The sequence below is a fragment of the Ochotona princeps genome, chromosome 19, assembly GCF_030435755.1.
Source record: "Ochotona princeps isolate mOchPri1 chromosome 19, mOchPri1.hap1, whole genome shotgun sequence".
Classification (NCBI taxonomy): Eukaryota; Metazoa; Chordata; class Mammalia; order Lagomorpha; family Ochotonidae; genus Ochotona; species Ochotona princeps.
Window position 1 is genome coordinate 32,404,534 of NC_080850.1, and position 24,258 is coordinate 32,428,791.

A 24,258-nucleotide genomic window follows, 5' to 3' on the forward strand; every position below is an offset into this window, starting at 1 on the left:
AGGTCTCCCACACAGGTGCAACGTCCCAAGGCTCCCCTAGCCACAAGCAGGGAACTGGAAGGTAAATGGAGCAGCTGGAACATGAACCAGGCCCTAGTCATGGGTGGGTGGGTGGGTGAATGGCTGGCTGGATGGATGGATGATTTGAAGGGCAGTGTCACTGAGAGAATCTTCCATCCACTGGTTTACTCTCCCAGTGGTCACAACAGCCATTAGCTAGACCAACCCGAAGCCAGGAGCTCTTTGCCAGGTATAAGAGCAGGGAGATATATGGGATGCTGGTGCTGCAAGAGGTGTCTTTAATATGCTGTATAACAGTGCTGGCCCCAGGGAAATTTTTTTTTTTTTTTTTTTTTAAGGAGAGAAGAGAAAGGGGGTGATATTTTTTTACCTTCTGAAAAATGTTGCCTTATGGTAGTATGGCATCTACTCGGGAACCACCATCTGTAAGCCTGTGCTGTGGAATGACCTCCTGGCCAAATTCTCTGCTGACATCCTAGGGGATTAAGATGCTTCCCATGAATTCCCTTCAAGTATCCTCCTTACATAATTAGTTACACTCATTATTTACTGAAATAACTAAACACTTAGTGGTCTGAACACTGTTCCTAGCTCTGAGTAACACAAGTCCACAGCTTCCTGGTCACCTTGGCAGTGACTTATGTCTATTACTTGAGAGGCATTTCAGGCTAACTCACTTCACTAAATTAACTTACACTCTCTAGTTATAGGGTGTTTGAACCTCTAATGAGTTATTCCTTCTTCCACAGCAATGGCACCAGCATGATATCATTGATCATTCCTCCCAAAGACCAGATTTCCCGAGTGGCAAAAATGTTAGCAGATGAGTTTGGAACTGCATCTAACATTAAGTCCCGAGTAAACCGCCTTTCAGTCCTGGGAGCCATTACATCTGTACAACAAAGACTCAAACTTTATAACAAAGGTAATTTGGAGCTGGACCTTGTTTCTCTGCACTGTTTGTCTTGGTTGTATTTTCCACTATGATCCTTCCATGGTGCTTTGTTCACTGGTGTTTCCTTCTGCCAGCTGTCGTTGGTGTCTCTTTGGCCTTAGTTTCTTTTAAAAGCTTTTTGTTTTGTTGCACTTTTTATTATTGAAAACTAGGAAAAGATTATGCCTGAGAGAGTTAAGCATATTTCTGTTTCATTTAAATGATGGGGCAAGGAACAATAGACTTTGAACATTTGAAATGAGAGAAATTGTTTATGTTCTTTTCAGTACCTCCAAATGGTTTGGTTGTTTACTGTGGAACAATTGTAACAGAAGAAGGAAAGGAAAAGAAAGTCAACATAGACTTTGAACCTTTCAAACCAATTAATACATCATTGTATTTGTGTGACAACAAATTTCATACAGAGGTAAGACATTCGAGCACAGAATATGTTCATCACTCCAGAAAGGCGACCCACATCCACTAGCAGTCACTCTGCATCCCCTTGGTCACCACCAGCCTCTCAGCTCTAGGCAACCGCTAATCTGTTTCTTCATTGATTTGTTAGTGCTAGACATTTTACAGAATGGTGCTGTACAGTTTGTGACTTTGTGATTATGTTTTCGAGGTTCATCCATGTGATAGCAGGTATCCTACTACTTCCAACTCTTGTTACCAAATAGCATTTTATTATTCAGAAATGCTGCCTTTTATGTAGTTTATCCACTGTTAACATTTGGATTGTTTCTATTATTAAGCTACTGATTATACTGCTGTTAACATTCGAAACAAGTTTTCGTATGGTTATATGTTTTCACTTTTCTGAGGACATGCAGTTCCTGGACCATATGATAACTATATTTAGCCTTTTAAGAAATCATTAAATTTTTTTCTAAACTATTTTACTTTTTTTTTTTTTTTTGGCTCTTAGATTTATTTTTTATTTATTTGAAAGGTAGAGCTAAAGAGGAAGAGAAATAGAGAAATTTTCATCTGCTGGTTCACTCCCTAAATGCCAAAACTGGACCAAACCAAAACCCTGAACCTAGAGCTCCTCCAGGTCTCCCATGTGGGTGCAAGGGCCACTTCTCTTTTCCCAGGCACTTTAGCAGGGAACTGGATCAAAAGTAAACCAGCCAGGACTCAAACCAGTAACCATATGGGATACCACATTATCAGCCCCTGGCTGTTTTCAGCAAGTGGAATAGCTTCCTTGTTTTTTGTGTGTGTGTGTGTGTGATTTTTTTTGGTGACAAGACTTATAAAACATGTTTAAGGGAAGTGATTAGCTGAATTTGTAGAACTGGGTTAGGGACAAAGTATCAATGGGTTGCTCTTGGTCTCCATCTCTCCCTGTGTGCCAGTGTACTTTACAGTTTGATTTTTTGCTCACAGATGGTAAATTTTTTAGTTATGGAATTATAGGCTCCTTTTTTGGTAGGCTTTTTTTTTTCTCCCCTCCCTCTCACCCCATGAAACTTGAGTGACAGGAGCTGCCACAAGATGAGATGAACTTTAGTGGTGGAAAGGGAACCTCATTAGAGTGACCTAAATCAGTCAACAGTAGAACAATCGGGATTCACAGCTGGCTGCTACTTCAGTCTCTTGCTTTTCATCAACCAAGGGGAAAACGTCTACAGTAGAATTAAAACTGACATTTGTCGACACAGTTTACAGTGGGTGATTTTTGCTAACTTGACAGGAAGTCCAATTCCAGTTGGATCTTGGTCAACTGCATAGATGATCCAGGCTGTTTTTCTTTTAACTATCACAGGGATTTCACTGAAGAGGCTCTTTACCACTTTGTTCTACTACCTATATTGCTTTTGAGGAAAACAAGTCTTAAATCTTGTTGGTTTAAGCAGTATCCTAAACCTATGTTGTCTTTCAGCTAACTTAAGTTAACCTCATTAATTCTCCTAAGACTCAACTCTTCCTCCAAGGTACTGTCTTACTAGTTTTGTATATTGTGGCTTTAACTGATCTATGAATAACTACAAGTGAATATAGTATGCTCTTCAACATTAAAAAAAAATTTTTTTTTTTTAAAGATTTACTTATTTTTCTTGGAAAGTCAGATTTACAGAGAATCTGAAGATTTTCCTTCCCTGGTTCACTCCTGAAGTGGCCACAATGGCTAGAGCTGATCCAAAGCCAGGAGCTTCTCAAGGTCTCCAACGTGGGTGTGGGGTCCCAAGGCTTTAAGGCCGTCCTCGACTGCTTTGCCAGGCCACAATAATGGAGCTGGAAGGGAAATGGAGCAACTGGGTACAAATCAGTGCTCATATTGGATCCCTGTGGATGCAAGACGAGGAGTTTTGCCACTAGGCTACCACGCCAGGCCCTATACACATATATATACTTTAATCGCTTTTTTTCCCCCCTTGGAAAGTAAGATCTTTCATAACTAGTACATCATCACCCCTCAAATGATGAAAAGGTTAGAGCTGAGCCAGTCTTGGACCAGGAGGGAGGTTCTTCTTCTGGGAGGTGGATGGGAAGTGGGGCAGCCAGGACACAAACTGGCATCCACATGGGATCCCGGCGCTTGCAAGGTGAGAACAAATTGACAGGAAAATGGAATGGGCCATTAAGTAGTTGTGGGACTAGAGTTCTGCCAAGCCAGTAGTATTCAGATCCCATCATGAAAACATTTATAAATCCCAATCTTTTTAAATATTTTAGGGAATTCTTCGGGAGGGCAGAAATAGAGAGCTATATATGCTAGCACAGTTTTCTCATAAAATTGAAAGCATTAGCTGTAATACTTGATAGTAACTGAACTTTTAGTTTAAGAAGCATTTACCGTTGGAGCTCCTTCTGCATTATTGCCTGTGGAGAACACCAAATACTTGAGCTGTGGCATCCCAGGGTCTGAATTAGCAGGAAGCTGGATCAGTAACTGAGACTCAACTCAATTTTGATAACGGATATGAATGTCCTGAGAAATGTGTTAACCACTGTGCCATACACATACCACCCTCCCCCCCAAAAAAAAAAATTTTTTTTCTTTTCATGTAAAACAAATTTTTAGGGCCTACTTAGAAAGTAACTCTTGCAGGGCCAGCACCATGACTCAACAGGCTACTCCTCCATCCACCCTGAAGTCCCATCATCCCATATGGGCACCAATTCATGTCCTATGTGCACCACCTCCCATCCACCTCCCTGCTTATGGCCTGGGAAAGCAACAGAAGAAGGCCCAAAAGCTTGGGACCCTGCACCCACGTGAGACTCAGAAAAGCTCCTAGCTTCAGATCAGCTCTGGCTGTTGAATCCATCTGGGGAGTGAATTAACAGATGGAAGATCTTTCTGTCTCTTTCTGTAAATCTGGCTTTCCAATAAGAGTAAGCTTTAAAAATGATTATTTATTTTATTTTTTATTTTAAGTAACTCCTGGTGACGGCATCATGACATTTTCGTAGTGTACCAGTAAATGAAAGATCTTGTTCTCTATGTAACTCTGCGCTTCATATAAATAACACCATTTTCCTCTCCCTCTAGCACCTGGTAACCACTATTAACTACTCTCAGTACCTGATATGAGTAAAATGTGGGAGACCTGGAGGAAGCTCCCGACTCCCAGCTTCAGATCAGCTCAACTCTGGCCATTGCAGCCTTTTGTGGAGTGAACCACTGGATAGGACACTTCTTTCTCTTCTATAAAATCTGCCTTTCCAATGAAAATAAATTTTAAAAGAAAAAAAATCTGTATGAAGGCAAGTGTTGGGTGTATTGGTTAGGACCTAATGTGACATCCACATCCTGTATCAGAGCAGTCCCAGCTCTTTTCCCAATTCTAGTTTCTTGCTAATATGCACTCTGGGAGGTAGCAGGTGGGAGACTCAAATGAATTCCCCCAACTCTCAACTTTGGAGTGGTCAACCTGTTACTGGTATTTAGAGAGTGAACCAAGAGATTGGAAATCTGAGCCTCAGCCTTTCAAGTACACTTTTTTTAATCTGTATTGCTTTTGTATTCACATACTTAGGTATATTAAAGGGCTCTGCATAGATGCCATAGGCTATTATAACATCAGTTCAAGTTGGTCTGAGAATACATATGTATAGCTGAATTTTTAAAATCATTTTATCATAGCACTCATACCATGATGAGTAGAATAAAAGGGCTTTCCAGGTTTAGATCTTAACAGAGCTTTTGGAGTTTATCACGTGGTACTTGTGTTTGCTTTTCAGGCTCTTACAGCACTACTTTCGGATGATAGCAAATTTGGCTTCATTGTAATAGATGGTAGTGGTGCCCTTTTTGGTACACTCCAGGGAAATACAAGAGAAGTCCTGCACAAGTTCACTGTGGATCTCCCAAAGAAACACGGTAATACAGGAGGACATGACCCTGTTTCCCTTTTGCCTAATTGGGACGAGGGTGGAAACTTCAGATATAGAGTCATCCTGCACCTACTGGTGCTAAGTTTTAGTAGTAGACAGCTCTTTGAAAATGAGTAGCTATTTGTGTTCAACCTTTGTTCAAGGAATGGTGATTTTTTTTTCCTTTGGATAACAGCATGAATGGCTTTGTTTTATTTCATTGCTTTGATTTGCAAGCTTTGTGTGCTTAATTGTCTTTTTCTCTCTTACTTCTGTGTCGAAGGCAGAGGAGGTCAGTCAGCCTTGCGTTTTGCCCGTTTAAGAATGGAAAAGCGACATAACTATGTTCGGAAAGTAGCAGAGACTGCTGTGCAGCTGTTTATTTCTGGGGACAAAGTGAACGTGGCTGGTCTCGTTTTAGCTGGATCAGCTGACTTTAAAACTGAACTAAGTCAATCTGATATGTTTGATCAGGTAAGTGAGAAGTAGAAATTCCAGTTTATACATCTTGTGGAATGAGTGAGTTCTCTATATGAGCGCCAGTATACACCACTACTGGAATTGATGGTGATGCATTCCGTGGGTCAAAAACCTAGCTCTGAGTTACATAATGGTCGGCTACAGGGGTGGATTAGGAAACATTCCCACCTGATTGTCTAGGCCATTCCTCTTTTAAAGTCAGCATTTTTAGTTGGGATGCTGTGGCATAATTTTAATAGAATTTGAATTCACAAGAAACTAGAAAATATTGTCTCATTCTGATATATTCATAGAGGAAAGAAAAGCAGCAAAACTCTAAGCAATATGACAGAGCTGATTAAGGCCTAATTGTTTAATCCAGAAGAATCTTCTGGTTCATGACAAAGGCTCAACCATCATATTCCCAAGGAATTCTTATGGGGGAGATAACAGTATGTTACCTGGTGTCACCAAAGACATTATCAGTATTCTTAGGACCAGCAGCTCCTCCTTTTGTTCCCAAGGCATTTATTTTTGGTTTACATCAGATGAATTCTTATAATAGGTCTAAGAATGTGTCATGATTGGCTGCAAGAATTTGCACTGGCAACATTTTGGAGTGCAGTAAGACTCCTCCACATTTAGATTTCAATATCACAAAGCTAATTTTTATATGCCATTAAGAGGTAATGTGATCTTGGTAATAAAGGCATTCTGAAGTAATAATGATTTCTTCTTTATTCTATCAGAGGTTGCAATCAAAAGTTTTAAAATTAGTTGATATATCCTATGGTGGTGAAAATGGATTCAACCAAGCTATTGAGTTATCTACTGAAGTCCTCTCCAACGTGAAATTCATTCAAGAGAAGAAATTAATAGGTATCAGTGAACTGCAACTACTTACTCTGTAACATGTTACAAGATACTAAGGTTTTTTTAGTGAGGTTTAATATTTTCTTGGGCCCGGCGCATTGGCCTAGCGGCTAAAGTCCTCGCCTTGAATGCCCCGGGATCCCATATGGGCGCTGGTTCTAATCCCGGCAGCTCCACTTCCCATCCAGCTCCCTGCTTGTGGCCTGGGAAAGCGGTTGAGGACAGCCTGATGCATTGGGACACTGCACCCATGTGGGAGACCCGGAGGAGGTTCCAGGTTCCCGGCATGGGATCCGCGCGTACTGGCCCGTTGCGGCTCACTTGGGGAATGGATCGTCGGATGGAGGATCTTCCTCTCTGTCTCTCCTCCTCTCTGTATATCTGGCTTTGTAGTAGAATAGATAAATCTTTGAAAAAAAAATTTTTTTCTTAATGTGCCTCTGTGGAATCATTAATTTTAATCTTTAGTCATTGAGTCTGATTGGTGTGATTAATTCATTTGTATCCACAAGGGGAAATATATACTCATCTCTTGATAAGTATGGGGATTGGTTAACAATCTTACGTGTTTCTTACATATGCAGGCCAAAGTACATGTCAGCACAGCATAATTGGTCTCCCCCACACATATCTTTGATCTGGGGTTGGTTGGACCTGCTGATTTAGAGATTTAATTTAAGCTTTATTGATGTATTGCTAATCACAGGGCGATACTTTGATGAAATCAGCCAAGACACGGGCAAGTACTGTTTTGGAGTTGAAGATACACTAAAAGCTTTGGAGATGGGAGCTGTAGAAATTCTAATAGTCTATGAAAATTTGGATATAATGAGATACGTTCTTCATTGCCAAGGCACAGAAGGTATGAGAACTACAAAATGGGCTTCAATTTGGTAAGGACCTGGACACTCATTCAGGAAGCCTGGGTGGAGACTAGATTGGAAGGGATGGCTAATTCACAAGCAGTCACAAGTCAGATCTGCTGCTCCTTCACCATTCGAAGAGACAGAGCTCCCATGTACTGGTTCATTCCCCATTTGCCCAAATGGGTTGGTGGCAGGGTCTCAAGTATTAGAGCCATCATCTGCTGTCTACCTGGATGCACATTAGCACAAAGCTGAAATTGGGAGCAGAACCAAGATTGGAATTTATGCAGCCACTAGGCCAGACTGCTCGCCTAAGAACCAATCTTTACTGTCTTACCTGGTTGACAGTGCATGCTAATGGAACGGAAGTTGATATAATAAATCTCGGAGCCCCTTCCTTATCCAGCCAGTCTCACTTTGTAGGGTTTACACTTGTTAGTCTATGACAGCCAGTTTAATTTATTGTTTTCCTCCCAATACTACAGAGGAGAAAATTCTTTATCTAACTCCAGAACAAGAGAAGGATAAATCTCATTTCACAGACAAAGAGGTATGTGATTGTTTTTCTGGCTTGGTATACATACAAGAAAACATAAATCTGGCAGTTATGGTGTCAATTTCAGGAAATCAAACATGTACTAACTGAATGGGAGTGGTCAGCTCCTATCTACAGAACACTTAACTAATTGAGGACAAAGAGGATGTCTTGCTTAGTGCAACTTTTCTTCTTTAACTTAAGCATTCCTGTCCTTGAAATAATACAAAAGCAAAATCCTACCTGTCATACCTCTTCTGCTCTGATACCTGTTCTGTGTTCTCTGTGTATGTGTGTACAAATTTATTTGAAAGGCAGAGTTACAGAAATCTTCCATTATCTGGGCTGGTCTGAAGCTAAGATCATCGCAGGCTTCATTGGGCCACCTTCTATTAGTAGGCCAATAGCAGGGATCTGGATGAGAAATGGAGCAGTGGGATTGGAACTGACACCACATGCAGAAGCTCAGTCTGCTGTGCCAGGACACTGACCCCTGGACTTTTTTCTTTAAGAGCCACTCCCAAAAGCAGTTCTGGCACATGTCTTCTGCTGAGTGGCTGCTGCATAGACGCAGTGCAGCAGCCTGATTGAGTTGAGAATCAGCAAGGGTCATAAACCATTGTGTTTCGACATTTCATGACTAAGTCTCAAGCCCTATTTAGAATAGGCCCATAATTTCTCTGTTTGGATTACGTCACCAGAAAGCAGAATTCTTGCACATGCATGCATGCACGCACACGCACACACTCAAGAGACACACACACACAATGACTGAAGAGTGCCAAGTGATGGTAAACAGGAGAAATGAGGGAGCCAAGCCTTGCTGTGTCCTAATCCCTTGTTTTTATGTCTCCTGGTCATTCCCTATAGACAGGACAGGAACATGAGCTGATCGAGAGCATGCCCCTGTTGGAATGGTTTGCTAACAACTATAAAAAATTTGGAGCTACATTGGAAATCGTCACAGATAAGTCACAAGAAGGATCTCAGTTTGTGAAAGGATTTGGTGGAATTGGAGGTGAGTAATAAATAAACTAAGCTTAAAACCAGGATTTCAAGACAGGCCTTTGCTGACAATCCTGAAATAAAGTGTTTCAGGTTAGCTGTGTTCATTGGTTCTTGAGGCAGGTACCAGGGGCAGCAGGTGGTTATGCAATCCTTGATTCGGGCCAATTTTTATCATTCCATTTTTGCTTTCTGTAATTGCTCAAGACAGTTGGAATTCCTTTATGGAGATAACCCCTCCCTACTCCATGAACACAGGTAATTTTCTGTTTGGTTTGTTTTCTAGGTATCTTACGGTACCGAGTAGATTTCCAGGGAATGGAATACCAAGGAGGAGACGATGAATTTTTTGACCTTGATGACTACTAGGTAGTCGACATGGGTCCGGCAAAACGTGCCTCACCCTCCAGCATCCAACCCAAGGAGCATACCCGTGGTGGAATCCAAACAGATCCCTGCCTTACAATTGGAACATTTCCAGAACTGAATCCATGAGCATTGCATATTGAAAAGAAAACCGAAACAAAACCAGGCCCAACCCTACACTTTGGTTTGTCATGGTGTCAGCGCAGCAGCCTACAACTAAGTTCCTAAATGCCACTTGGACTATTTAAAAGAATTCCAGTTTTTACTTTTACTCGATGGTGAAATTGGTTGCTCTTGTATTTTATGAAAAAAATGATTTTTTTAACCTTCATACATAGAAGCAAAAATACTTTAACTGCTGTAAACCTTCAAAAGTTAATAGAAGTGAGATCATACTGGTTTCTTATTTTGATTGGAGAAAAATTAAACTGCTGCATTTCGCAGTGACCCATTTACATGGCATTCTCAGCTTAGACTGCATCAGAAGAAATATATGTGGTGAAATGTTGGAACCATTTCTCTCTTGGTCTCTGTTTAATGTTGAAAGGGTGAGCTAATAGGAGGCAATGTCAGTCTCACTCCCTGACACTCTTCCTTTCCCCTCCAGACCCGCTTCAAGGATGCAAATTGCATTGCCAGGTCAAACTGACTAAAGCACTTGGGCCAGTGCACTTTTTACTTCCATGTATTTGGCAGACTTGTTTGAGCACAGCGTTTCGGAGCCTCTTGTATCAATTGCTTTGATAAAGGTCCCCTAATCTTAGCCTACTAGAAACCAGTTGGAGATGGATATGATGGGGCTTCTGTGCTGTTGCTGGGATTGGGAGAAATAAATGCAATTTCAGTGGAAGCAATGAAATTTAAAGTTTATTTTGCTTGGGTCTATCCTTGGTAAAAGGGAGGTGGTTGTGTTCTCCTTGTGTTGGATGGCATGAGATTATGTGAATGTTTTGATTTTAAATGATCTGCAAGATTTTTTCACAGGAACGACAGACATGTATGACTGTGCATGTAATTATAAGCCCCTGACCTCCTGGTGGGGTTGGAGCAGCTGTTTCAAATGTGGGACTTTACAAGCACCTCTCACAGGAGAAATTATGAGAGTGGGGTGGGTAGGGCAGGGGCGGGAAGGGATAGGATGCAGCTTCTGGCCATGGACTTAACTATGTTAGATCCAAAAATTGACCTGAAATTCTGAAGCTTATGTTTCACAGCTGGGCTGTCAGTAGGACTTAACCCCAGCTACCAAGCAAGGGCATGGCATGCTCAAGGTGGTCGCAGCAAACAATACATACAGGATGTGCCCAGAAATAGCAGTGGGGAATAAACGTGTACCAAAGGACCAAAAGTTTTAGAAGTCAGTTGGTATTACTCCTACACTGATTAGGGTCAGGGGGTGCATTTGGTTTTTCAAATTGGGTACTCTTAACACTATAGTGCCTGACTGCTGTTCTTCACTGACTTGACTCAGTCACTTGTAGCTTTATTGGTCTGAACCATCTCTTTGTTCCCAGGTTACAGACCTGCCTATCGTTCCAATAATCCTGTTTCACTTGAATGAAGGGAGTATGTCTTAAATGTAAAGCTTGTGCTTCACACTGTATTCAGAGGTCCAAATGACTGTTGATGCGTAACCTGTTGTCTCAACCCCCAGCAAGAAGAGTTGACTCTTTGGTGTTCACCAGCATGGGAGGCTTCACCGGCTTTTGCTTTGGGCTCTGCTGTTTATTTGCAGAACACCCAAGAGCGAGCTAACATGCTCTCTTCACAGCAGTACCTTAGGGTTTTGCCATTGTAAATGGGTCTAATGTGATATGACAAGACCAGAGAAATTGGATGTAAATTTACATTTTTAAATATGCTTGTTGTTTCACATGATACATTTAGGGTATGCAGCTCCTTTTGTAGTTTTTATTTTTACTATTTAAGTTTGGAAATGATGCCAAATTTTGTATTTCTTTAATCAATGTGTTCTCTTCAGTGATATATATTGCATTATATATTGATGTGTGTATCAATATATACTGATATGTATTACACTTACACTTACAAACACAGAAATAAGGGGGTGAAAACCGTAGCCTTTGCATTCTCTATAGCCTCTGCAGAGAGATCCTAAGCAGCAAAATCTTGGTGTTGTGATGTACAGAAATGGAGAAGAGTATTAAACCATATTTAAGAATACACTCTGTGTGCTTGAGATTTTTTAGGACTATTCCCAGAAAGATCTTAACTGTGGAGACAGTGTGTGAGTTCTCTGAGGTATATGTCAGATCACCGACAGTAACTTTGCAGGCTTAGATCTGAGTTGTTTTCCATACATTAGCCTATGGACGGGCATATACAAATGATGCCCAAAGTCGCTGGAGAGATAGGAGCCTCAGCTTACTTGCATCCCCCAACCCTCCTTCCCATATACCATATACATCGCCACCCTTCCTGCCCTGACTTAAGGTGTTTAAGCGTGTTGTTACATAACTCAACATCCCCTAGAGGGAAATGGTGTGTCCTGTTTTTATAGGTGATTGACTTAATGGTGAAAGCAAAATTTCATCCCAGACCTAGTTAGAAAATTGATGCTATTACTGCATCTGCTTGTCCCTGAGCCCTGTAATAGAATGGTCCAGCAGGCTCTTTGCTTCCTGTCCTGACTTAGAGTGCATACCTCGTACTGGGTAGCAGAGTAATTGCGCCATCTGAGAGCAGAAGTTGCATTGGTCCAGGTTAAGTGTGGTGAATTTAGAGCCTCTTGGCAGTTGGTGAAGCCTAAGGAGACAAGGTGGTACATGGTTTGTGTTCTCCAGACCTAAGATGTTTCCAGTAAAGAGACTGCTGGCAGTTTTCTGTCACTTGGCTCTCTGAACATAGTTGTTTGCACCCCCACCTCCCATAATCTAGATGACAGCCCTGCTGAAATCTAGTTGTTCTCTAGAAAGGAGAAGCGTGCCTGGCCAGAGGGAGCTGGCATTGTTCCTGCTGTATCCCTAGTGCTGTTCATGAAGTCAGTTGTTGGAAAGGAGCACAGTGGTGCCAGGTGTGTGAGCTCCAGCGCTTGCCTGTCTGGGCCTGCTGTGCTGGCCATCTTTTATTCTCTGGCTCTAGTTCCCATGCTGTGGTGGTCTCAGACAGGCACAGTGGATTTAGGGCTGAGTGCCAGCTTCTTCTTTGTTGCCAATTTTAGTGTATGCCAGCTGGGACTCCTGCCAAGTCCCACCTTAATGGGATTGCACTTTAGGGGACATAGGAACTGACAAGGCAGAGGATGTGAACATCAAGATAATACCAGTGAAGTGGGACATGGTTGCCCTTTTTGTAACAGTTTGAATGCAACAGCTGCTAACAACAAAGGTAGAGATCATGCACAAATGAAGTGCCTCCTTTGAGTTTTTCTAAAGCAAGTCTCAGTCATGACCCCATGAACTCTGCTTCAGGTAGAGACCATGCCAGGAGTCTGAGAGGCATGGCAGGCTTAGCTAAGAGCCTAAGACAAGAAGTCTTGTTTCTTGCTCTGCCATTAGCTGTGCTGTGGCATCAGTAAGTCCCTTCCTATCCTTCACTTTCCCTGTCAGTGTAAGGATGGCCCTGAATCAAAGGGTTTTACATCAGGTAGAGGAAAGTCAAGACCAAGACCTGTGGAGTAGACATGGGATGAGAAATGCCAGCTGCCTGGAACACTTGCTCTTACCAGTCTTCCTCCCTCTAAAAATGCCTACTTCATGAGGATTGGAGTAACAGGAACCAAATGGCGATTTAGATACCTACTACACAGTTCACTGCTTGGCTACTGTGGGGGATTGGGAGGAGCTTTGGTACCAACCTTTCCACTACCACCCTCTGGAGGTGGCCAGGGTGTTTGTGCTGGTGACCACAAGGTGGTGCTAGAGTTCAAAATACTTTGTAAGGCAGAGCTGATTTCTGAAGCAATGAACAAGTGTGTGAAACAACTTACTTTACTCTTAAATTTTGGAAAAAACGGAGTGGGTAATCTACCAAAAGAAGTGAGAATGAAAGGAGAGCCCAGAAGTGTCACTCCAGCACAGCACACTACAATCTCAGCTTTGAGTTACCAACCTGTAAAATACCTGTAGTCACATTTATGGATAAGTTATATAATGCTATTTTTTAAATACTACATTTTTTACTTATTTGAAACGCAGAGAGAACTTCCATCCACTGGCTCACTTCCACAAGTGAAAACATCCTGGTCTAGGCCATGCCAACAAGAGCCAGGAACTCTGTCCTGATTTCCCATATGGGTCACCATTCTTCATTGTCCCAGGTGCATTAGCAGGGAGCTGGGTCAGAAGTAGAGCAGCAAGCAGTACAACCAACACTGCACCACAATACTGTGATCGTGATCTTGATACTTTGACTTCTGCCTAAGTTCTCAAGCTACTGAGTGGCAAAATTTGGGACTCATTCCTTCTCAAAAACAGTTCTAGGACAGCTAAGAAGATACAATTTACCACACCCAGCACTCCTACTGTGCTCTCAGAGACCACCAGCAGTTTGGACTGCACCTAAAAGGCATCCAAAATGTCCTTGCCCCATCTACTTGGACTGCTCAGCCCAGCATAGCCACCGATGAAGATGGACAAAAGGAGTGCCCGTGGGTTCTCTGGAGAGAACCCCTATCACTCACCCAGCATCTTCAGTAAAGAATGGACACAGAGTAAATACTTAAAGTGTTATCTGCCTCTGCCTTTAAAATATGTCAACTGTAACAAGTTTGAGATGTATATATATTATATAAAGTATTATAGCAATGGTAAATGTAAGTTTGGTAACCATTGTGGTTGTGAGAACACTTTTCTTAGGAAGTATATATTGAAGTATAGGGAGAGGAGTTTAGAAGATATATTCAATAAGGAAATTATTGAAATAGAAAATATACAATCTTTTTATCTTCATGAACATCCATTTTAGAATTTTATATATATATATGCTATTAGGGATCTTACTGGGTCTCAAGGTATGTAGCATAAAGCTTTGGGTTTTTTTTCTGCATTCCAGTCTGGTTGTCTTCTGAGTCAACCAGTGGGACTCAGAGTTGAGGCCTGGATGATGGAGCCAGACTGGAGGCAGCTAGGTTAAAACAGCCCTGGGGTGATCTGGTGAGGCAAGGGACCTGTGTGGAGAACAAAGACTTTGACCCCTGGCTTACTAAGCAACCCTGAAAGTGATGGCAGGAAGGCAGAGCTGTACTTGGGTGCTTGAAATCCTTTTTCAGAAAGGATGGGTGTCTCAGCCTAATGTGTGTCTGCAGCCTCTCAAACACAGCTCTTCTCTCTGACACCCCAACACCTCCACTACCTACGGAATTAACCCAGTATTTCAAAGAGCACTGTACCTTACCTGTTCCAGACCTCTCACTAAAGAGCGAAGAAAGCTGAAGCAGAGAGAACACAGTGACCTGTCAGGTTCATGCAACAGATCAGCAGAACCCATGGGAACACTTGGTGCTAAGCTCCAAATTTGCTGTTAACACATGAACTTTGTTATCCTTTCACCTAAGCCTTATCCTCTCCAGTGCTAGGGATGAGGAAAAAGATCACAGCCAAGGGAGTGGCCGAGAGCCAAGGGATAGCTGGAAGGGGAAATGGCACCATCCCGGGAGGGTGTGACAGCTAAGGTCACTTCCCTGTGGGCTGACTGCACATGAACTTGCTCCTCCAGCACACCCCTGAGCTTCCGGATATGTTCCAGAGGTTTCCCTAAGTGCCACGCGCTCCCAGCTCCTGCGTTCTGCCAACAAACCCTACCTAGACTTGGCCCTTCCTGCTGGGCTCTCCAGCCCCAGCCAAGGGAATCCCATCTCCAGAAAGCCAGGAGATAGGCAAGAAGGCTGAAAACAGGAAATCTTCCAGGCAGGCAGGAATGCCAAGGATCTTTTGTTTTTCTTTGAAAGTTGGAGCAACATCCACAAAGAGAGCTTTCATCCACAAGTTCACTCTACAAATGGCCACAGCAGCAGGGCTGGGACAAGCGGAAGCCAGTAACCATGAATTCCATCAGTCTCCCACATGAGTGACAGGACTCAGTATTCCATCAGAAGCATGGCAGCCTGAGTACAAGCTAAACCTGTCAGGGTGGGTAGAGCTGCTGCCCGCAGCGCCAGCAATCCAAACAGGCACTATTAGGAGATCAATTACTACACTTCCCAACCAGCTCCCTGCTTGTGGCCTAGGAAAGCAGTACAGGATGGCACAACTGCTTAGGACCTTGCACCCATATGGGAGACCCAGATGAAAGTCCTGGCTCCTGGCTTCAGACTAGAACAGCTCTTACAATTGCAGCCACTGGGGAGGGAACCAGCAGATGGAAGATCTCACCGTTTTCTGTCTGTGCAACTTTGCCTTTTAAGCAAATCTTTATTAAAAAAAAAAAAATACTCCAGCTTTTTTTATTTTAAAAAATATGTATGTTTTGTATATGAAAAGCAGATTTTACAGAAAGGAGAAACAGAAAAAGATCTTTGATCTGCAGATGGCAGCAACAGCCAGAGCTGAATCAATCCAAAGCCAGGAGTCAGGAGCATCTTTGGATCTCTCACAAAGGTGGGTACAGTGGCCCAAGAACTTAGGCCACCCTCTGCCTCTTTCTCAAGACATAAGCAGCGGGCCCAGCGCGATAGCCCAGTAGCTAAGGTCCTTGCAATGAACGCACCAGGATCACATATGGACGACAGTTCTAATCATGGTGGCTCCACTTCCCATCCAGCTCCCTACTTGTGGCCTGTGAAAGCAGTCAAGGACAGTCCAAAGCCTTGGGACCCTGCACCCACGTGGGAGACCAGGAAGATGTTCCTGGCTCCTAGCTTCAGATCGGCTCAGCTCCGATCATTGAGGTCGCTTGGGGAGTGAATCATCGGACAGAATATATTCCTGTCACTCCTCTCTAAATATCCATCTTTCCAATAAAAATAAAATATAAAATCTTGTTTTTAAGATTTATTTATTTTTATTGGAAAGTCAGATATATACAAAGAGGAGGAGAGACAGAGAGAAAGATCTTATGTTCAATCGTTACCCAAGTGGCCGCAACGGCTGGAGTTGAGCCAATCTGAAGCCAGGAGCCTAGAGCCTCCCACATGGGTGCAGGGTCCCAAAGCTTTGGGCCATCCTCGACTGCTTTCCCAGACCACAAGCAGGGAGCAGGATGGGAAGCGGGGCTGCAGGGATTAGAACCGTCGCCCACATGGGATCCTGGCACGTTCAAGGTGAGGACTTTAACCGCTATGTTATTGCACCAGGCCCCAGCCCTTCAGTTTTGTTTTAGTCATACAGCTATGTGTTGCATCTTAAAAGCCCAAAATAGCCAGCAGCATGGCACAGTAGGTTATACCTACGCCTGCAGTGCCAGTATCCCATACAGGTGCCAATTTACATCCTGGCTGTTCCACTTCCAATCCAGCTCCCTGCTAATATGCCTGGGAAAGCAGCAGAGGATGGCCCAAGTCCTTGGGTCACTGTACCCACAAGGGAGACCCAGAAGAAGCTCCAGGCTCCTACCTTTAGATTGGTCCAACTCCAGTTCTTGTGGTCTCTGTAAATCTGCCTTTCAAATAAATCATCTTAAAACAAACAAAAAAAAAGCTAATCCCACAATAACATAAGATCACCTTTTCCATTTCTGGAAAAAAAAAAAGGTCATTGGAATTTTAATAAAAAATGTATTCAGTCTATAGACTGATTTAAGTAGCACTGCTATATTAATAGCAAGCCAAGCTTCTACCTGCGGTGCCAGAATCCCATTACGGGTACTCTACTTCCCAGCTGCTCCACGTCTGATTATGGCCTGGGAAAGCAACAGAGGATGGCTCAAGTCCTTGGGCCCCTGTCCCCAACTGAGAGACCCAGAAGAGGCTCCTAGCTTCAGACTGGCCCAGCTGCAGCTGTTGAGGCCATTTGTGGAGTGAAACGGAGGATGAAAAACCTCTCTCCGGCTCTCCTTCACTCTTTGTAATTCTGCCTTCCCAATAAAACTAAAACAAAATGAAATAAAAGTTAATATCAAGACTTCCAATTTATGAACACAACATCTCCATCCACTTATTTAGGTTTTTTTTTTTTTAAGGTTTATTTCGTTTTATTGCAAAGGCAGAAAAAAAAAATCTTCCATCTGCTGGTTCACTCCCAAAAAAGCCACAACAGCCAGCTAAGCCAAACTAAAGCCAGGAACTTCTGGGTCTCCCACATGGGTGCATGGTTCAAAGACTTGGGCTATGCTTTGCTTTTTTCCCAGGCCACAAGCAGAAAGCTGGATCAGAGGTATCCAGGACAGGACCTGGTGCACAGATGAGAGATCAGCAGGTGAAGGAGGAGGATTAGCCTGCAGAACCACTGCAATCACCCCAGGCATTTCATTCCAGCAAAAATTCGTAATTTGGGGGCCCAGCGCGATAGCATAGCAGCTAAAGTCCTCGCCTTGAACGTGCCGGGATCCCATATGGGCGCTGGTTCATATCCCGGCAGCCCTGTTTCCCATCCAGCTCCCTGCCTGTGGTCTGGGAAAGCAGTTGAGGACAGTCCAAAGCCTTGGGACCCTGCACCCACAAGGGAGACCTGGAGGAGGTTCCTGGCTCCTGGCTTCGGATTGGCTCAGCTCCTGCTGTTGGGGCCATTTGGGGAGTGAACCATTGGATGGAAGATCTTCGTCTCTGTCTCTCCTCCTCTATATATATTCGCCTTTCCAATAAAAATTTTAAAAATAAAAATAAATTTTAAAATTCATAAGTTTTAGTCTTAAATCATTGGTTAAATTTACTCAGATATATTTTATTCTTTTTTAAAAATTTCTTTGTCGGGCCCAGTGCGATAGCGTAGTGGTTAAAGTCCTCGCCTTGCACACACCAGGATCCCATATGGGTGCCGGTTCTAATCCCGGTGGCCCTGCTTCTCATACAGCTCCCTGCTTGTGGCCTGGGAAAGCAGTGGAGGACGGCCCAATGCCTTGGGACCCTGCACTCGCATGGGAGAACTGGAAGAGGCTTCAGACCCCTGGCTTCAGCTCAGCACAGCTCCAGCCGTTGCCATCACTTGGGGAATGAATCAACACATGAAGATCTCTGTCTCTCCTCCCCTCTGCAAGTCTATATTTCCAATAAAAATAAATAAATCTTTTATTTTTAAAAATGTAGGACTGGCACGATAGCCTAGCAGCTAAAGTCCTCGCCTTGCATGCCGTGGGATCCGATATGAGTGTCAGTTCTTATCCGAGCTGCTCTACTTCCCTTCCAGCTCCCTGCTTGTGGCCTGGGAAAGCAGTTGAGGGGACCTGCACCCATGTGGGAGACCCAGAAAAAGTTCCTGGCTCCTGGCTTCAGGTCGGCTCATCTCTGGGCAGTGAACCAGTAGATGCAAGATCTTTTTCTTTGTCTATTCTTTCTGTAAATCTGACTTGCCAATACAGACAAATCTTTATTTAAAAAAATTGATGCTAGCCTCCTGTCACTGATAGTACTGTGGACTAATCAAAGGTCTGAACAGGAGGATATCTTGCTCAACCCTAATTTATAAAGAAAAATTACCTTGGATCCCTAGAGGAGTGCAAGGATTAAGTGATACCCACCTGGCCACTTGCTATGTGCACTGAAAAGAAACTCCTTTTCTCAATCACCCAAGGATAAGTAATGGGCTTACTGTGTGATGGTAATCAGACCCAATTTGGAGAACCCTACAGCAAGTCCTCCAAACAGTTTTGGGGGTGTTCTATGGCAATATAGTTGTGACAAAGCAAGACCCAGTTCCTGGGGCCTGGAGCCGTGGCCTAGCGGCTTAAGTCCTCTCCTTGAACGCGCCAGGATCCCATATGGGCGCCGGTTCTAATCCTGGCAGCCTCACTTCCCATCCAGCTCCCTACTTGTGGCCTGTGAAAGCAGTCAGGGATGGTCCAAGGCCTTGGGACTCTGCTCCCGTGTGGGAGACCTGGAAGAGGATCTGGGCTCCTGGCTTCAGATCGGCTCAGCACCGGCTGTTGTGGTCACTTGCCGAGTGAATCATCGGATGTAAGATATTTCTCTCTGTCTCTCCTCTTCTTTGCAATAAAAATAAATAAATCTTAGGAAAAACGACCCAGCTCCTATCATGTTGGGCTGCCAGGTACTGTAGCACTCTAGGGGGTGTAAGATCCAATACAGTAACTCGGAGGGAGGACCACACTGAGGGTGCCTGGCAGGGGAGCTGGACAGGGCAAACAACACAGGGCGCAGCAGGCTCGGGCTACTGAAGACCCTTGCGAGTGGAGCTCAAACGGCAGGGAACAATGAACATGGCAGATGATGACGCTGCAGGGACTGGTGAGCGGACCTGCTACAGCCTCGGGCGCTCTGCAGGGAACCTGAGACTTTGTTCCAAAGAGTTTGAGAAGCCACTGAAGCATTAGTTCACATTGCTCAAAGGTCCTTTTGCTTACAGTGCGGTTTGAGAAAACAGTCTAAGAATGCACCTTGAGGGCCCGGCGCAATAGCCTAGTGGCTAAAGTCCTTGCCTTGCATGCACTGGGATCCCATATGGTCGCTGGTTCTAATCCTGGCGGCCCCGCTGCCCATCCAGCTCTCTGCTTGTGACCTGGGAAAGCAGTCACGGACGGCCCAAAGTCTTGGGACCCTGTACCCATGTGGTAAACCTGGAAGAAGCTCCTGGCTCCTGGCTTCAGATCGGCTCATCTCTGGCCATTGCGGCTCACTTGGGGAGTGAATCATCAGACAGAAGATCTTCCTCTCTGTCTCTCCTCTTTGTATATCTGACTTTGCAATAAAAATACGTAAAGCTTGAAAAAAAAATTAAAAAGAATTCTTTGAAAAAAAGTAAAAAAAAAAAAAAAATGTCTTGAAACATCTACTTAAAGACACTGTCCAAACAGAGGAGACTCAGAAGGCAGCAGGAGAGGTAGGAGGAAGGAGCTGTTCTCAACCTCCAGACACGGAAGCAAGGGACTGCCCCAGTGGCACAGCAACCTAAGATGCTGTCTGCAATGCCAGCATCCCTTATGGAAGTGCTGTATCCCAGTTCTTTCATTCAGTTCCGGCTCCTTCACTTCTGATCAAACTCCCTGCTATGTGCTTGAGAGGTTAACAGAACACGGCCAGTGTACCTGCCCTCCGCCATCCACACAGGAAACAAGCATGGAGAACCAAGTCTCCATTTGAGTCAGATCTAGTTATATGTATAAATAGGTATATATCTCTCCTGTCACTTTGCTTTTCAGGTAAATAAGTAAACAGATTTTTCTTTTTTTCTTTTGTTTCTAGGTAAACAGATTTTTTTAAAGATTTATTTTATATTTATTAGAAAGTCAGATATACAGAGAGGAGGACAGACAGACAGCTCTTCCATCCATTGATTCAGTCACCCCATGGCTACCCCTCACTCTCCTTACCCGTCTACCTGCTTGGCAACTAGAGGCACCACATTACCATCAGCAGAAAGGCACACTTGGGCCACAGCCAGGCGAGACTCTGAAGCCAAGTACCAGTTCCTATCACTGCTCAAACACACAAGATCCTGGTGGCAGGCACTTAAGTGACGGAAGCTGGTGTGCAGCCCATAACCACTGATAAAATGTCAACGCAGTCAATGTTAAGCATTTCACAAACGGTAAGCACTATCGCCGGTTCCTACTCAGTCAACAACTGTGTATTATGGCAGGAAATGGGGGTACAATTCAGACCCACACCATCAGTCAAGCAAAGTCACAGGAAGTGACAAAGTAGCATCCGATGCAGTCTTTGAAAGAAGGGCTGGGTACCCTTGGGAGAAATCTGGTTTCTGTCTGTAAAAAGTATACAATTTGGCTGAAGAGAAAGCACAGGAAAACAAAGAAAATGCATCTTCCTTCAAAATTGTTAGCACCAAAATAAACTCACCTTGTAGCTTAACTTTTCCACAAACTTGCAGAAGCACCCTCGGATGGCAGCTAGCATTGTGCCCCGCTGGGTTAAGCCGTCTCTTGGCAAAGCCAGCATCCCACAGAAGCGCTGGTTTGTCCTGGCTGCTGCATTTCCCATTCAGCTCCCTCTTCTGCACCTGGGAAAGCAGCAGAAGGCAGCTGAAACACTTGGGACCCTGCTAGCTACAGGGGCACCCAAATGGAGTTCCGAGCTCCTGGCTCAGCCCCAGCCACTGCGGCTATTTGCAGAGTAAACCACAAGCTTGAAGATCTCTCTCTGTCTTGCCCTCTTTCTGCCTTTCAAACAAATCTTTTAAGAAAAAAAATTACCTTTGGAGTCGTAGTGGCATAGCAAGCTAATTCTCCACCACGTGGCATGGGCATCCAATATTGGTGCCAGTCCAAGTCCCAGCTATTCCACGTCTCAGTCAGCTGCCTACTTGTGGGGAATGATCCAACGCCTTGGGATTCTGCACCCACATGGGAGACCCGGAAGAAGCTCCTGGCTCCCAGGTTTAGACCAGCTCAGCTCCTGCCACTGTCACCATCTGGGGAGTGAGCCAGCAGATGGAAGACCTTCTCTGTATCTCTTCTTTTCTAGCTGTAACTCTGACTTCAAGTAAAATAATATTAAAAAAAAAAAAAAACACCTCACAAATAACAGTCTATTGGGTGTAACACTGCCCCCATCTTTTTTTTTTTTTTCTTTAAAAAAGCCTGTTGGGGGCTGGAGGAATTTTTTTTTAAAAGCCTGTTTACCCAACCAAGTTTCAGTATTTTCACCACAGAGAGACCCAAAGCCAGGTCCCATGGTCCACTGGGGCTAACTGTCCTCTCTAAGAGAATCTATAGGATTTTCAGGCCCTCAAACTCCCCCTCACACAAACGAGAATAAAGTCCTGCCCAGACAGTAGCCCGCGATTCCTGAAAACTCTGCCACGGCCCACAGGAAATCCCCAGCTCCTCTCAGACCTTCCCCTCAGCTACGTTCCGCTATAAATAGCTCGCGGGTTTCCAGAAGGGGATCTCCCAGCCCTGACAGGAACCAGTGCCGCCGCCTCACCCACAACTGTCGTCAGCCTGGAGCAGGAACCGGTTAAGGCCGGCAGGGGGCGACGGGGAGGCGGGAAAAGGGCGGGAAGCACAAGGCGAGGAGCCCGGTCTCTGTGGACTACATCACCCACAATCCTAAGAGGCAACGCGGCGCGGAGCCTGCTGGGGCCTGCAAGCCCCGGCTCAGGGAACATTCCAGGAGGCTTCCCTGGTCGTGGTTGGGAAGCCGGCCTTGAAACCTAGTGTTTGTTGTTGTTTTGTGTACAACTGTAGTTTTGGGAGTTTTGCCGGCGGCAAACAGCTCTGGGTCTGGGAAGACCCACAAAGCTCCTTATTTGCGATCAGAGTGTGTGTGTGTGTGTGTGTGTGTGTGTGTGTGTGTGTGTGTTCGTGTGTTCGTCTGTCTGTCTAGGAGCCCCTGAGTGCTTTTCATTCAGGAGCTGTTTGGCACTAGCTCCTTTCTGGCATATTGCCCCACTCTGCCCCAGATTTGGAACCTTCTTTGACCTGCCTCACCTGAGAGCAGTCAGGGTCCCCGGCTCTTCCTCCCCAGCAGAAAGCCCTTGAGTTGGGGTGCGCTCTTTCCAGTGGGGGGCGGGTGAGGACCGTCCACCGGTCCCTTTGTTTTCATGTAAGACACACCATATCAGGGTGGCCCCTGGCAAGGCCAGGTTCAACTCTCTGGAGGTCCTGTGGGGTTCTTGAACAAAGAAGGCCATGGGTGGAGAAACCCCCCAGCCCGCTCCTTCCTAGGCCGTGTCCCAGCGCACCCCTCACAGCTCCCCTACCCTGCCCTAGCGGGGTTCTTGGGGGACTCAAAAGCTGTGACGTCTGGTGAAACGTTGAGGATGTTAGGCCTAAAATTAAAAAAAAAAAAGTCAAGGACCCCCTTCTGGAGGAGAGACAGGCCTTTCCCCCCGCCCCACAACCGGCCTGGCTCTGAGTGACCGTTTACCGAGGTGGGAAGGAGAAATGTCAGCATGAGTAGGACCAAAGGGCGGTCCCAGCAGACGGGGGGCTGTCGAGCTCCAGGTCTCTTGACCTAAAGAATGGGGATGAGAAGGCGGTTCCAGAGCCCAGCTCGCTGTGAGCCCAGAAGCTCGAGGAGCGGCAGGAAGGCGCGACAGCACAGCAAAGAAAGGAGGAAGGCAAAAAGAGAAGTAGTTACGAGGCCAACTTGCCAAACCCAGGAGAGCAGAGGAGAGGCCGAGCTTCAGGTCCCGCGCCAGGAGCTGCAGGCGGATCTCCAGCAAGGGGTCTGGGCAAAACACGAAACCGGTGGGAGTCTCCGACCTGCGGGGCGCGGAGGGCCGTGAACTGCACCTGGCCGCGGCTTCCCTCCCTCCGCAGGGCCCGGCGCCGACCAGGCCAGGCCCCTCTCGCCGGCCGCCCCCTCCTTGGCAAGCGGGTCCCCCCTGGCCCGCGGGCTCCTGGGCGCGGGCGGACTCGGAGGCCGGGCTCCCCGCCCGCAGCGGGCCGCCTGCCAGACGCGCCGGGAAGGAAGCGCCTTGTTTGGGCTTCTGGCAGGAAGGGAGTTCCTTGTAGGGTTCCGGGAGGAAGCGCCATACATGGCTCGGGGCGGGCGGGGGCGGGCCGGGGGCGGGGAAGCCGCCCGGGATGGAGGCCGCTTCCGGCGCCGCCGCACCCGCCCCGCGCCCTCGGCGGACCCTCCCTTGGCCCCAGCTGCGCCTCCCCGAGGACGCCGCCTAAGGCTCCCGGGCTCGGAGCAGCCTCAACCCCTGGCTGAGCCGAGTGGGAATCCCAGCTCGGCCCTGGCACTCGCCCTGGCGACCTTGTGCAAGAGGCTTTCGCCGCCCCAGGGGATGGTGGGATCAAAGGAGCGGGTGCAGGTAGAGCACTCTTCTGGCGCCGCTCCTGCACCGTAACTACTGCGGCCTGGGGGTGGGTGAGGGAGACATAGTCCCATT

General features: G+C 45.5%; 1 protein-coding gene and 1 long non-coding RNA gene across 2 annotated transcripts in view; one reads left to right on the forward strand and one right to left on the reverse strand.

The window, feature by feature from the left end:
* The window catches only part of ETF1 (eukaryotic translation termination factor 1), a 28,949-nt gene extending 17,377 nt beyond the window's left edge, over window positions 1-11,572 (forward strand). The window contains exons 3-11 of the mRNA XM_004586454.3: window positions 771-946; window positions 1,243-1,382; window positions 5,153-5,291; window positions 5,568-5,758; window positions 6,493-6,622; window positions 7,323-7,478; window positions 7,968-8,032; window positions 8,888-9,035; window positions 9,309-11,572. Of these exons, the coding sequence (XP_004586511.1) occupies window positions 771-946; window positions 1,243-1,382; window positions 5,153-5,291; window positions 5,568-5,758; window positions 6,493-6,622; window positions 7,323-7,478; window positions 7,968-8,032; window positions 8,888-9,035; window positions 9,309-9,391 (1,228 nt within the window). The 3' untranslated portion in view covers window positions 9,392-11,572. The remainder of the gene's footprint in view (window positions 1-770; window positions 947-1,242; window positions 1,383-5,152; window positions 5,292-5,567; window positions 5,759-6,492; window positions 6,623-7,322; window positions 7,479-7,967; window positions 8,033-8,887; window positions 9,036-9,308) is intronic.
* LOC131482591 (uncharacterized) lies at window positions 495-23,803 on the reverse strand. The gene is made up of 3 exons (XR_009247138.1): window positions 23,286-23,803; window positions 21,255-21,414; window positions 495-1,141 (listed from the first exon to the last, which is right to left on the reverse strand). It is a non-coding gene; the product is annotated as an uncharacterized LOC131482591 (long non-coding RNA).
* Window positions 23,804-24,258: the final 455 nt, after the last annotated feature.